Source organism: Somniosus microcephalus, chromosome 2 (assembly GCF_052327205.1).
Source record: "Somniosus microcephalus isolate GS21.2 chromosome 2, FLI_Smic_1.0, whole genome shotgun sequence".
In the NCBI taxonomy this organism is placed as follows: domain Eukaryota; kingdom Metazoa; phylum Chordata; class Chondrichthyes; order Squaliformes; family Somniosidae; genus Somniosus; species Somniosus microcephalus.
The window spans coordinates 160961689-160976543 of NC_140988.1; the positions used below are offsets into that span (position 1 = coordinate 160961689).

Here is a 14855-nt window from a genome sequence, read left to right on the forward strand (position 1 = left end):
GAGCTCGGCCATTCATGAGTGAAATCAGGAAGCACTTTTTCCACACAAAAGGGTAGTAGAAATCTGAAACACTTTCCTCCCCCACCCCAAAAAAAACTGTGGCTGCTGGGCCAATTGAAGCTTTCAAGACTCAGATCAATAGATTTTGTTAGGAAAGGGTATCAAGGGATATGGGTCAAAAGGCAGGTAAATAAATAAATAAATAAATAAATAGAGTGGGGGTACAGATCAGCTATGATCTAATTGAATGGCTGAATAGCCTACTCCTGTTCCCACACTCCCTTTTTGCTATATCTGCAGGTTACAGGAATAACATTACTAATTTTTTTTTTTTTTTTTTATAATTGCATATCACCCCTTGTAAATAGAGTACAAACCATGCCAATAATTTGCTTCTTAGCTTTTTACCAACCTAAGCATTTTTGTTGATCAAACCTAGCATTGTAAAAAAAAGTTAGTTTCATCAGCATTACCAGATAAAATGTCAAGAATTCGCTCAGGTCTCAGCCTGAGAAAAATATTTGATCAACAGCAAGACATTAGGATACGTAATACTGCGAGAATTTGTTGCAAATTATGCTAAATATCATGAACTTTCCCCTAAACAATAACCACACAAGTCTGTACACTTGAAGATTCAATTAGCAATTTATTCGAACATTTTCCTATTACCGTAGTCGCATATATAAATAGATGTTTCAAATAAGTGGATTGTGCACAATCTGTGAGAGAAGGTTTGATGGACTAATTGGACTTTTGGCCTATATGTGCTTTTATGTTCAAACACTAAAGGATTGCTCTCAGAATGGCAAGTTTTCAAACGTCAGTCAGCGTTTTTTTTAAAAAGTACAAAAAGCCACCCATTTCTTACCTTCACATTCACAATTTTGTTAGTTTCAGTAATTTTATGATGCCAAAAATCAAAACTGTATCTTGTTTTTTCAACACATTATAGGCATTTATGGCACTATTACTATTAAGTACCTGAATAGTCTCATCTATATCACATTTGGGTCACTGAATATTGATTGCACCTAATGGAATAAACACTGCAGACTTCACTTACAAACTAACCACACATAGCTGCATTTTTAAAGCATTAAAAACTTTATTATGTACTTTTCGGATCATCTGGAGAAAGTCTGAGGCAACAATTGTGCAGTACAGATTTCTAAAGCAAAGAAATAACATGTACAATATACAGTAGCTGCACTTACATCAATTCAGATCACAATTTTCCAAGAATTATTTTGTCACTGTACAGAAATATTCTCTAGTTGTAGTTAGAGTCTTTCTTGATTTAACTCAATACAACTTCATAGATCTGGACTTTAACAAAAAAAAAAGCTGCATATAGGGCTTCATATGAATAGAAATAAGGCTGTTGCCTCTGGAATGTTGAACGTACGAGGTTAAGCTCCAGAGATTAGGTTAACAAGTGCTTTTCACGTGCAATTTTTTTCTGCTAAAGCTTTCCAAAAACAGTATATTAGATATGAACACTCTCAATGTGAACTAGGATTGTGATATGGGGCCCAATGGGCAAAAGAAATATTCTGCTCAATGCTAAGTTTCTACAGTAGCAGCCCTAGTCCCTGAAATTCTACGTGCCCTCCCCAAATACAGCAATTCTTATTCAGTTGAAAGTGATGGTCCACTGCTTCACACAAGCATCATGGGAAGTGGTCACCAGCGTATGTTCATCCAACCACGCAACACAACTAACATGATATAATCGATGAGTATCTAAGGAAAAAAACAAAAGCTCAAACATTCACATAAGATTGGGGAGTTTAGCAGTAAAATATTAAGCTAGCATAATAGTCGACATCACACTACAGAAAACAATACCTAGTCCTACTTCAAGCACGTGAACTTAATTAAAATTTTGCATTTTGTAAAATTCAGTTTTGAAGGCAAGACAGTTGGGACCAATGTTCCCTTTATTTTTTTTGGGTGCACAGCCCATTCAAAATACTGCACATCTGCGGTTTTTCCTATTTAAAAATCGGCGGGCCAGCTGCGCAGGAGCTGCAGAGTGCTGCACAGTCGCGCAGCTTAAAAGGGAACATTGGTTGGGACTCAATCGCATTAAAAGCAAATAGTTGCTGAGCAGTGGTCTGGACTAATAATCAAACAAATGAAGGCACATTTATTTAGCAATAAACAGACTGTCATTTACTCATTTAAAAATCAAATTATTTTTGTCTTCTTTATGTTCCTATTGCACATTGTTCCAAGTCTAAAGTTTAAAAATGGAGAGGTAGCAGGTCACATGCATTTAGTACAATTCACAGTTTATACTAAGTAATGTCACTGGTGGAACTCCAAGGGTAGAGCTTGATTTAGTCAGAAAAATCTCTGGATATTTGACATAATAAATGTTCAAACCACAACAGAGGTTTACACAACCTCATCAATTGTCAGCAACAAATGTTAATCGACAAATTTACAGGTAGAGTTTCTGGCCAAAATGTGCTCGAAATTGTGCTGGTTAGCTTACAGTTCAGGTTTCTGCTAAAATTCATTTGTATAAATCAGAAACTTAAATCTTTGATGAACCAGAGCAATCGGGCAGCGTAATAGAACGTAATTGTTTCTTTTTTTTTCTTTCCAAAAGTATTCCTTGACATATTTAAGAGTGGTAACCTGGGGCATTTTTATTAATACAGCTCAAAATGGGTTGATCATCAAAAATAAGATTTTTAATAAGGGTGTCCAGTCCTCCACCTATGAGTAACCTGATTTAAAATTACTGAAAATGAATTCAAAAACTATACTGAACTATTTAATAATTTCATTGGTGTACAGGTCAGTTTTAGTAAATTAAAATGTATTTTATATGAACATTTTTTAAAATGTGCCTATGCACCTAAGAAAATGAATGCCATTTAAAGAACCTTCCTGAACCAGTACAATTGGCGGAATCTCAATTCCGACCTGGGGGCATGGGCACTGTGTGGGTGGGGCCTGATTCAGCCGAATTGAAGCACTGTAAAAGATCGTACAAAACACCAACGCAAGTGGTTTTCGGCGTAACTCACATTTAAAAATCCTCGATCTTTTGTGGTGCTTCAGCCAATTCCACCCAGATGGCGCTGATAACTAGTGAAAACTCTACCCTTGTGGTGTATAATTGCCTGGTTTATCCTTCTCTGCCTCTTGAAGGGAGGCGTTACATTGGTTACTCCGAGTCCTGTTTTGGTATAATCTTCAAATCTGAATTTTCTTTTAGTCTCTGAATCCAAGACAATGTAAATTCAAGTGGTCACAATCAATCCCAAGACACCTCACTCAGCACTGGTTAGCAAGTTACATTGGCGGCGTGGACAAGTTCTGCAGTTCCCTAGCCTTCAGCTAATTTCTTATCCATATCCGAGATTTACCCTGAAACCTCGCTATTTTGAATTTAAACCAATAGCCTTTCATAGAACTAGTACATAAGATAAGTAGTAAGAGTAGGCCATACGGCCCCTTGTGCCTGCTCCGCCATTCAATAAGATCATGGCTGATCATCGACTTCAACTCCACTTTCCTGCCCGATCTCCACATCCCTTGATTCCGGAGTGTCCAAAAATCTATCTCAGCCTTGAATATACTCAAAGACTCATCATTCACAGCCCTCTGGGGCAGAGAATTCCAAAGATTCACAACCCTGAGTGAAGAAATTCTTCCTCATCTCAGTTTTAAATGGCATACTCCTTATTCTGAGACTATGCCCCCTAGTTCTAGACACACCAGCCAGGAGAAACAACCGCTCAGTATCTACCCTGTCAATCCCCTTCAGAATCTTGTATGCTTCAATGAGATCGCCTCTCATTCTTCTAAACTCGAGTATATAGACCCATTCTACACAATCTCTCATCCCAGGAATTAATCTAGTGAACCTTTGTTGCACCGCCTTCAAGGCAAGTATATCCTGCCTTAGATAAGGAGACCAAAACTGTGCACAGTACTCCAGGTGTGGTCTCACCAAGGCCCTGTACAATTGTAGCAAGACTTCCTTACTCTTGTACTCCAACCCCCTTGCAATAAAAGCCAACGTGCCATTTGCCTTCCTTATTGCTTGCTGTACCTGCATGCTAGCTTTGTGTTTCTTGTACGAGGACACCCATTTGAAAGTTTCTCACCATTTAAAAAATATTCTATTTTACTATTCTTCCTACCAAAGTGAATAACCTCACATTTCCTTACATTATACTCCATCTGCCACCTTACTGCCCATTCACTTAGTCTATCTATATCCCTTTGCAGACTCTGCTCTCCTCACAGCTTACTGTCCCACCTAGCTTTGTAGCATCAGCAAACTTGGATACTTTACACGCGATCCCTTCATCTAGGTCATTAATATAGATTGCAAATAGCTGAGGCCCCAACATTGATCCTTGTGGCACCCCACTAGTTACAGCCTGCCTACCTGAAAAAGATCTGTTTATCCCTACTGTTTTCTGTCTGTTAACCAATCCTCTATCCATGCTACTATATTACCCCCAACCCCATGAGCCCTAATCTTGTGTAATAACCTTGTGGCACCTTATTGAATGCCTTTTGGAAATCCAAATATACGACATCCACTGGTTCCCCTTTATCTACCCTGCTAGTTACATCCTCTCAAAACTCTTAATTCGTCAAACACGATTTCCCTTTCATGAAACCATGTTGACTCTGCCTAATCATGTATCATGTTATGATTTTCTAAGTGCCCTGATACTACTTCCTTAACGATGGATTCCAGCATTTTCCTCATGTCCTAGGGATTTCCAAAGTTAATTTGGGATGTTGTTTCTTGAAAAGTCAAGCAGCTTGGTCAGGCAGGATCTTCCCCCTTCTAAATTTATGTTGGGTGCTGTTTACGGTGTTATTATTGTACAGATAATTCTGAAGTTTACTACTGTAATTGGTTCCATTATTTTACATAATTATTTTCTACAAAGTAGATTTTCTTTTGTAAAAAATTTCCATAGAGGTTGTCTGTTTTTCACAGGGTTTCTGTGATTCTTCCACTAATGTCATGGCGAATAAGAGAGAACCCCCAGGAAATGTGCCCTCTGGCGAATAAGTGAGAACCCCCCCAGGAAATGTGCCCTCTACAGGTGTTTTTCTGTGGTGTGAAGTATGATATTCAATCTTGGAAAACACAAAGGAGAAAGTACCTAATTAAAAAAACCAAAACAGCATTATGCTCAAATGCTTAGTGAATATTCAATAGCTTCTAATGTTTTGTTTAAAAATAAGGCACTTTGTTGCCTGGGTGGCACAAAGGTGTAAGCACATTGTTCTTGCACATCCAAGACTGATCGCTCAGTTAGTCATAATGGCTTGTGTGCTGAGTTCTGGCAGACCCAACCGAGATCCTCACAAAGATTGCCTGTACTCCAGTGCAAATAGGCAATCTCACTTAGGAGACCAGAATGATGGCTGGTGTGGGATGTAGAAATAATCAGTAAATACTGCATTAGATGCTTTGCTCAGGTTGGAGCTAAAATCCACTGTTGTTACTATGCTATATTATACCTGACTTAGGAGTGGCTGATGCAGGGACTAGGTGAGAAAAGCAAAGATGTGTCAACAATTAAAATGCCATCATCCAATATACCCTAGCAAACTCAATTCGAACCTCTCATCCATTAAAAAAAAGGCACATTTTAAAGCTTGATTATAAATACCTGAGATTTTGAATCTCTTATTTGGATTATTCAGGGTCCAGATAAAGACTAATCCATCCATCCCACCAGTTGCAAAGTGCTGACTGTCTGGAGACCATCCTAAGCAGGCAACTTTAGCATGGTGTCCATAGTATCTATTCTCCACCTGTTAAAATACACACATTGTTACAATACAGTTCAGTTCAATATTCCTTCCCCCTCCCAATATATAAAAATATTCCATGACTAGAAATTAAAAATACAATCTTCCACAATGACAGACATTTCTGAACATAGCCAATATTAAAACTGAATGTATAAAAGTCTAAAAAACTCTGGCAGTTTATCAATATTTTCAACCCTGAGATTTCGTACTATTGTGGAAGTGTAAAATGCACAGAAACAATCATTTGCCATCTCCCATATTCTAGTTTTTTTTTTTGCTGGAGGGCAACATGGTGAAGCAATCATTTCACTCCCACTTGTATAGCAAGTCATTGGGCCCAAACTGGCACCAGAATGTATTTTACTGTGGAACATAGGGGAATACTACATGTTTTTATTTCTGAATTTCCTTTCCACAAAGATCCTGCATTGCAGGTCTCCTCAAGCACTGCATTGCTATATGGAGTCAATCTGACACTCTGTTTAAAGGATGATCTAGGAGTGGACCCATACAAGTCATTTCTTTTATCAGCTGGGTATCTGACACATGCAGATACCTACATTTAAAAGTTTCCAAACTAAGCTACTAAGAAATCACTCAGGTAGTCTTTGTTTACCCTATATGGAGTGCACACACTCTATGGACACATCCCACTTGAGAAAGTGTTTGACAAGGCTGTCTCAGCAAACTGGTGCACAACGGTTAGCACATGGTCTTCTCACTGGGATTTCAATATCGTCTATTAATGGAATGAAGGTCTTATCCACTGGGTGCACAAGATCAACCAATAAGTTGAGGGAGCATATCTCATAGCCTACAGCACAACTCCAACAAATGAATGGTCAAGTACCTAAGAACATAAGAATTAGGAGCAGGAGTAAGCCACATGGTCCCTCAAGCATGTTCCACCATTCAATAAGATCATGGCTAATCTTCGACTTCAACTCCACTTTCCTGCCCTATCCCTATATCCCATGATTCCTCTAGAGTCCAAAAATCTATATTTCAGCCTTGAATATACTCAACGACTGAGCATCCACAGCCCGTTTGTGCAGAGAATTCCACAGATTCACAATCCTCAGTGAAGAAATTCCTCATCAGTCTTAAAAGGTTGACCCCTTATCCAGAGACTATGCCCGGAGTTCTAGACTCTCCAGCCAGGGGAAACAATGGCCGCGATTTACCATACCTCGGCGGGTCAGTGGCAGGTCTCGACCTCGCTGCTGTTGCCAGCCTGCTGTGATTTTACGTTTATTGGGCTCATTAAGCCCGCTCAGCACGTTTGCCAGCTAATTGAAGGAAGCGGGTCTGATGACATCACAACGCATCATCAGCCCGTTTCCTGAAAGGGACCATGCGCAAATTTATTTTGACAGTTGTGCTGTCAGTGTTCTACAGCATTGAGGTGTTGCAAACACTGACCAGCACTGCAGAGGTGCATAGCTGCACCCAGGCTCTCCCATGACTCCCTCTATATGCTTGAGGGAGTCAAAGCATGCAGGGAGGTTCCCTTCTCTTCCAATGGGCAGAAGAGACCGAGATAATTATTAGGAGTAGGACCTCTGGGTGTGCTTTCCCCTCCCTCCAAGTCCAGGGACATTGAGGCCAACTGTAGCACCCCTTATTGCCATCTAAGCTCAAATCAATCAAAAACCTGGGGTCTTCCTGATTTGAGAGACTTAGTTCCACACTTAGTGCAAGTGCCAACAGAATTATTTAGGAAGCTAGTACAAAATGGCAGCACTGGCACAACTAGTGGGGAAAAAGATCTCCAAGAAAGGGAAGGTCACATGAATGTCAAAGTACATCATTCTATTTCCCCTGGTGACCATCTCTGCTTAATCATGGAAAGAACGAGATTTGGATTAAAAAAAAGGTTAAGTCAATCATAAGTATATTACAGCAAAGATCAACTCTCCCACAGCACATTATATACAAACACAACTCAAATACTGTTGTGCTACAAGGCAATAATTGGGCTATGGTTTATGAAGTTACCTCAGCAATGAGAAAGAGTCTCTATTGCTTTAATTCATCCCATGATTTGATCATAATGTATGGAAGCTGAACTATAGTAAATTTTACTGTACATACAGAAAGTACAATTTAAATTTTAGATTCCTCAGGCATTCGAGCCCATCTCAACAAACAAACTTAACAACTTGCATTTATATATAGTAACTTTAAATGTCCCAAGGTGCTTTCTGGAGTAAGGTGGGGTGGGGGAGGAAAAAATAAAGTGAATAAAGGACTGAACTCTAAGCCATAGTTGGACAGTTGGGCGAGATGACAAAAGACTTGGCCAAAAGTTTTGGGAAGGTTTAAAAAAGAGTGGAGAGTTTAAGAGAATTCCAGACTATACGGCGGAGGCAGCCGAAACCTCTACCACAAAACGATGGGGTGAAGGGATGCACAAAAGATTAGCCAGTACACTGAAGAGTGTGAATTAAAGGCTGAAGGAGGTTGCAAAGGGTTGAATGGCACCATGAAGGTAGCTTAAAATGAGAATAAAAGTTTTGAATTTGATGCATTGGGTAACGCTGAAATATAGGTCTGAGTGTATGGGGATGATGGAGCAAGTAGCATATGGGTGGTTAAGTATTGGACAAGATGGAGTTTACAGAAGGTGAAAGTTGGCAAGCTGGCAAGGAGGACACTAAAGAGGAGAATCTTAGATGTGACTAAAGTATGGATAAAGGTTTCAGCTGCAGTTGGCGTGGGGGGGGGGGGGGGGGGGGCATGGGCAGAGGTGGAAATAAGCAGTCTTGATGATGGATCGGAAAGTGGTGTTTAATAGTCAGCTCTAGGTCGAACAGGATGCCATGGTTTTGCAGAGCCTGGTTGAGGATGAGCATGTGAAACTTAAACTTACTTACAAAGACTAAATGTTGAAGCAGGACATTGTGGATCAAGAAAACAATCTTCTGGTTTAATTAACTTTGGGGAGGTCTAATGAACAAGCATGAAACTTTTTTTTGCTGAAAAAAAGGTTACATATGAAAAAATACTGGCCCAAAATTTGCAGTCAGTGGTGAAGCAAAGGCACTCGCCACTGGCCCCGAAGGTGCCTACAGAGATCTTGATCACTGTGGCAAGAAGTTTGCCTTTCTCAATGTGCAATTCATTGTAGCGCAGTGTAATGGGATTCCCAGCGAACAGCTGCAGTGATGTCAACAAGCTGTCTCAGCAGCTAAGCACATTGAAGAATTCTCAGAGACCGTAAACTAGGAAATGAAAAGCTCTCTTTAACCCTACTTTTTAAAAATGTTAGAGCGAAATAAAGATTGGGACTTTCACATAGGGATAATAAAGTAGAAGCTGAAATATCATGAACAAACTTTTGGAAAAAATTGTAATTTATCATAATGTAGAAATTTGACATTCCACAAATATAAAAATTAGTTTTTCAAGGCTTTGTTTAGCAGTCAAATCCCTAGTTACACCTATTCCAACAAGGCTTAACATTTAATGGGGTACTTAATCGTAATATCAGCGCAGAAAAGCCCAAGTTCCACGAATTATACGGATTGCCGGCTATTTGGGGGTGAGGGGTAGACAGCGCAGCCTCGGTCGGAGCAGTGAATGACTGACTTCAACTTCAGGATTTCTGCATTAGATGCACATGCGCCAAATCCTGAAGTTGCAGTCAGTTTCAGAGGGGTTATGACAGCGATCACTGACAGTTTGCTGTCATTAGTCACTGCAAAATCTGGGCCAATAACTTAGCCCATAAGCGAATCAAAACTTAGAATATAAGTACTATACAACAATCCTGTACCCACCTTAGGATGTTAAAACAGTCATTTCTAAACTTATTGCAAGAAATAGAATTACCTTATATTCATCTGCAACAGTAAATACTGTTACGACTTTATTTGTAGCAGCGACTGCAAGGACAGCACCATCAGGTGAATAAGCAGTAGCAGTCACAACGGTGTCATTAGCTAAATCCAAAACACAATCGTTTTTCTGCAGTGTAGTTCCTTCAATAGAATACAGGTGTACTTTACCATCCTAATGGTAAAGAAAAACAGTTTGAAAATTGTTACAATTATGGAATGGTTTTCTGCAACTTAAAACTTTGTATACTTTTTTTTAAAAAAAGGCAGAAAGCAATGATACCGCATGGAACTCAAATGTCAGAACAAACCTTGCCTATTAAAAATATATTTTACTACATTCTATTATACCATGATGCACTTTTCTTGTAAACAGATGCACATCTACAAATGAACTAGGGACTTATTTTAGATCTATCTATTCAATTATCATAAAGGTTAAAATTTAGAACCAACATGAATTTCGGGAGAATTTTAAAAATTCAACTGAATCACGCAAGCAAAAGCCACCAAGTGTAAATTCATTTGCAACCAGAAGCTGACCATTTTAATACAACACTAATTATCACCGGCAATTAAAGTGGATATATCAATATAAAAATGACCCAGGGAAATTAGAACAGTAAATTTATATGACAAGCATATTACAGGAAACTTTCTGGTATCCGGCACTAACGGGACCGAGCTGGTGCCGTTAGATCAAAACTGCCGTATAAACCAGCGCTAATGTTGAAACATAGAGCTTTTCAGCTCCGTGTGAATCAACAAACCCTGTTGCTTAGCAACAGCTTCAAAACAGTCGGCTGCAGCTGCAAGCGTCTCTAGCTGAAGCTGTTGCTTAGCTACAGACCTTGCAGAGCCTGACTGGGAAAAAAAAAGCAACAAGAAGTAAAAAACTTATAGAAAACGGCTCCTGAATTTTGCCGGTAGATAGAGCTTTCCGGACTTTTAACCGCCGGTTAAACGAAAGTTTCCTGTAATCCAAATTATAGAAATAAAATGTATCTTCATACGTATATGGCACACATTTAAAAAAAATTGTTTTCTGAGAATGTATAGCTGGTGCACATTCTGGCACAATTACATTTCAATTAAACAAGTTTCTATAGCAAGTTTACTCAGTTAAAATAAGTTTCAACTAAATTTCAAATACTTTCCCAACAGCGATGAACAGAAGGCAGTATCTTACATTTCCTCCCACAGCCACAGTTACTCCTCCAGGATGAACTGCTACAGTTTCCGGGTCATAATCAAGATTCTCAATCGCAAAAACCTTCTTCTTGTCCTTTAGCAGTACAATCTGAACAGACAAGTATATTTAGTACCCTCTTTATACAAGTTCTTGGTTGCAGATTGAACATAAACACAGATTTTAAGAGTCACAAGCTAATTGATCCATTTTAATTTGGCCAGTTAAAAATTATGAACTAACAAATCTGCTTTTTCCACTTTTTCCATTGATAGGGGACAGAACAAAGTTGTGACCAATAAAATGTGCATTATACATTTTATGGATGTAAGATGTACCATTTGCAATGGTCACAAATGTGGCCACAGTTCCACATTCCACTACCTGCTGTTAAGACTTGATTTTGTGTGCATGGATTAAAGACAGCCCTATATTTAATGATAAAAAAGCCAAAAATGTATATCTATAAAGCAGAGTGAGATGCAATTATACATTGTACAGCGTCGGCGGGAATTTCAGCAGCAGCAGCGGGGCTATAAAAGCCCCAGAGACCAGGTAAGGCCTCACAGCGTCGGCGGGTGTTTCAGCAGCAGCAGCGGGGCTATAAAAGTCCCAGAAACCAGGTATGGCCTACCAGTCTCCAGTCTGGGAACTCGGAGGGAAGGAGAGGTAAAAAGTAATCCAAGTGTGACGTCACCAGAAAGCGGGTAAGTGATTGGTTGGTGAGTATTTCTCCCTTTATAAGCTTAAGTCTCTTTGGTTTATAGCTTCTAAGGTGTGATATTCACCATCTAGAATCGGGGCAGAAGGTATTTAAGAATAATATTAATAAATTTAATTAATTACATAGAATGGGAGATCAGGTGATGTGTTGCTGCTGCAATATGTGGGAGCTGGTGGACACCATTGATGCTCACGGTGATCACATTTGCAGTAAGTGTTGGCTGCTCGAGGAATTCCGGCTCCGTGTTGAAGAGCTGGAGTCCAAGCTTCAAACACAGACACATCAGGGAGGGGGAAGAGTTACCTGGACTCTATCACGAGGTATTCACACCAATTAGATTAATTAATTCAGATGTAGTCTGTGGCCAGGGTCAGGATGGTGTGACTAGAAGTGAGGCAGGTACGGGGATCCAGGAGGTAGTGTTGGAGGAGCCACAGTCCTTGCACTTGTCCAACAGGTTCAAGGCTCTTACTCCCTGTGAGGATGGGAACAGGGACTGCGGGGAGGATGAGCAACCTGGCCACAGCACTGTGGAGCAGGTGGCCATTCAAGTGGGGGGGAGTTAAAAGAAATGTTGCAGTGGTAGGGGATAGTATCGTTAGGGGGATAGATAGAGTTCTTTGCAGCCGAGAGCGAGAGTCCCGAAGGCTGTGTTGCCTGCCCGGTGCCAGGGTTAAGGACATCTCCTCTGGACTGGAGAGAAACTTGGAGTGGGAAGGGGAGGATCCAGTTGTCGTGGTCCATGTTGGTACCAACGACATAGATAGGACAAGGAAGGAGGTTCTGCTGAGGGAGTTTGAGCAGCTAGGGGCCAAATTAAAAAGCAGAACCACAAGGGTAATAATCTCTGGATTATTACCTGAGCCACGAGCGAATTTGGCTAGGACAAATAAAATTAGAGAGAGTTAAATGCGTGGCTCAAAGACTGGTGTGGGAGAAATGGGTTTTGCTTCCTGGGACACTGGCACCAGTACTGGGGCAGGAGGGAGCTGTTCCGTTGGGACGGGCTTCACTTGGCCAGTGCTAGGACTAGAGTCCTGGCGGATCATATAACTAGGGCTGTAGAGAGGGCTTTAAACTAACTACTGAGGGGGGAGGTTCCTAGAGAGCAAATAATAAAAATGACAACAGAGAAGGTCATAGACTTAGGTAGCAGTGGGGAAATTAAAAACCAGAGCGTGTCAGGAAGGGGCAGAAGGTATGGAGTGAAAGGTAAAGTAATAAAAAGGGCAAAAGCAGGAACTAAGTGTCACAAAACATTTTTGAAAGTTCTCTATCTGAATAGACGAGTTAATGGCACAAATAACTACATATGGGCATGATCTTGTGGCCATTACAGAAACATGGCTGCAGGGTGACAATGCCTGGGAATTAAACATACCAGGTTATTTAACGATCAGGAAGGACAGGCAGGAAGGAAGGGGAGGTAGGGTGGCTATGTTAATAAAGGAAGGAATCACTAATAGAGAAATGATATTGGGTCAAAAGATCAGGATAATGAAAGAGTTTGGGTGGAGGTAAGGAATAATAAGGGGAAAAAAACACTAGTGGGCGTAGTCTATAGGCCTCCAAACAGTGGCAACTCTGTTGGACGGAGTATCAATCAGGAAATAGTTGAGGCTTGTAATAAGGGAACATCTATAATTATGGGGGATTTTAACTATCATATTAATTGGACAAATCAAATTGGGCAGGGCTGCCTTGAGGAGGAGTTCATTGAGTGTATTAGGGATGGGTTTCTTGAGCAGTATGTAACTGAACCGACCAGGGGGCAAGCAACCTTAGATTTGGTCCTGTGTAACGAGACAGGATTAATTAAAAATGTCCTAGTGAAGGATCCCCTTGGAATGAGTGACCATAACATGGTTGAATTCCATATTCAATTAGAGGGTGAAAAGGTTGGATCTCAAACAAGTGTGCTAAGCTTGAATAAAGGAGACTATGAAGGTATGAGAGCGGAATTGAGTAGAGTGGATTGGGAAAATAGATTAAAGGGTGAGACGATACATGATCAGTGGTGTACATTTAAGGAGTTATTTTACAACTTCCAAAAAATATATATTCCACTAAGAAAAGGGTGTAAAAGAAAAGACAGCCATCCGTGGCTAAGCAAAGAAATTAAGGATAGTATTCAACTAAAAACAAGGGCATATAAGGTAGCCAAATCTAGTGGGAGGATAGAGGATTGGGAAAACTTTAAAAGACAGCAAAAAATAGCAAAAAGATTGATTAAGAAAGGGAAGATAGATTATGAAAGTAAATTAGCAAAAAATATAAAAACAGATAGTAAGAGTTTTTATAGTTATATAAAAAGAAAAAGGGTGGCTAAAGTAAATGTTGGTCCCTTAGAGGATGAGACCAGGAAATTAATGGTGGGAAATATGGAGATGGCAAAAACACTGAATGAATATTTTATATCAGTCTTTACAGTAGAAGACACTAAGAATATCCCAACACTGGACAAACAGGGGGCTAAAGGGGGGGGGGGGGGGGAGGAGCTAAACACGATCAAAATCACTAAGGAAGTGGTACTCGGTAAAATAATGGGACTCAAGGCGGATAAATCACCTGGACCTGATGGCTTACATCCTAGGGTCTTGAGGGAAGTGGCGGTAGGGATTGTGGATGCATTGGTAATAATTTTCCAAAACTCCCTGGACTCGGCAGACTGGAAAACTGCTAATGTAACACCCTTATTTAAAAAGGGCAGTAGACAGAAGGCTGGAAACTATAGACCGGTTAGCCTAACATCTGTGGTAGGTAAAATTTTGGAGTCCATTATTAAGGAGACAGTAACAGGACATTTGGATAATCATAATTTAATAGGACAAAGTCAGCATGGTTTTATGAAGGGGAAGTCATGTTTGACAAATTTGCTGGAGTTCTTTGAGGAAGTAACGTATAGGGCGGATAAAGGGCAACCAGTGGACGTAGTGTATTTAGACTTCCAAAAGGCATTTGACAAGGTGCCACACAAAAGATTATTGCTTAAGATAAAAAATCACAGGATTGGGGGTAATATTCTGGCATGGATAGAGGATTGGCTATCTAACAGAAGGCAGAGAGTTGGGATAAATGGTTCATTCTCAGACTGGCAATCAGTAACTAGTGGTGTTCCACAGGGGTCAGTGCTGGGTCCCCAACTCTTTACAATCTATATTAACGATTTGGAGGAGGGGACCGAGTGTAACATATCAAAGTTTGCAGATGATACTAAGATGGGAGGGAAAGTAGTGAGTGAGGAGGACATAAAAAACCTGCAAGGGGACATAGACAGGCTAAGTAAGTGGGC

The 14855-nt window shown here is 40.1% G+C and overlaps 1 protein-coding gene across 1 annotated transcript in view; it reads right to left on the reverse strand.

Annotated features, from left to right (window-relative positions):
• Positions 1 to 1088: 1088 nt before the first annotated feature.
• The window catches only part of wdr1 (WD repeat domain 1), a 49526-nt gene continuing 35759 nt past the window's right edge, over positions 1089 to 14855 (reverse strand). The window contains exons 12-15 of the mRNA XM_085965189.1: positions 10840 to 10950; positions 9646 to 9825; positions 5667 to 5811; positions 1089 to 1746 (exon numbers count right to left, since the gene is read on the reverse strand). Coding sequence (XP_085821315.1) covers positions 1637 to 1746; positions 5667 to 5811; positions 9646 to 9825; positions 10840 to 10950 — 546 coding nt within the window. The 3' untranslated portion in view covers positions 1089 to 1636. The remainder of the gene's footprint in view (positions 1747 to 5666; positions 5812 to 9645; positions 9826 to 10839; positions 10951 to 14855) is intronic.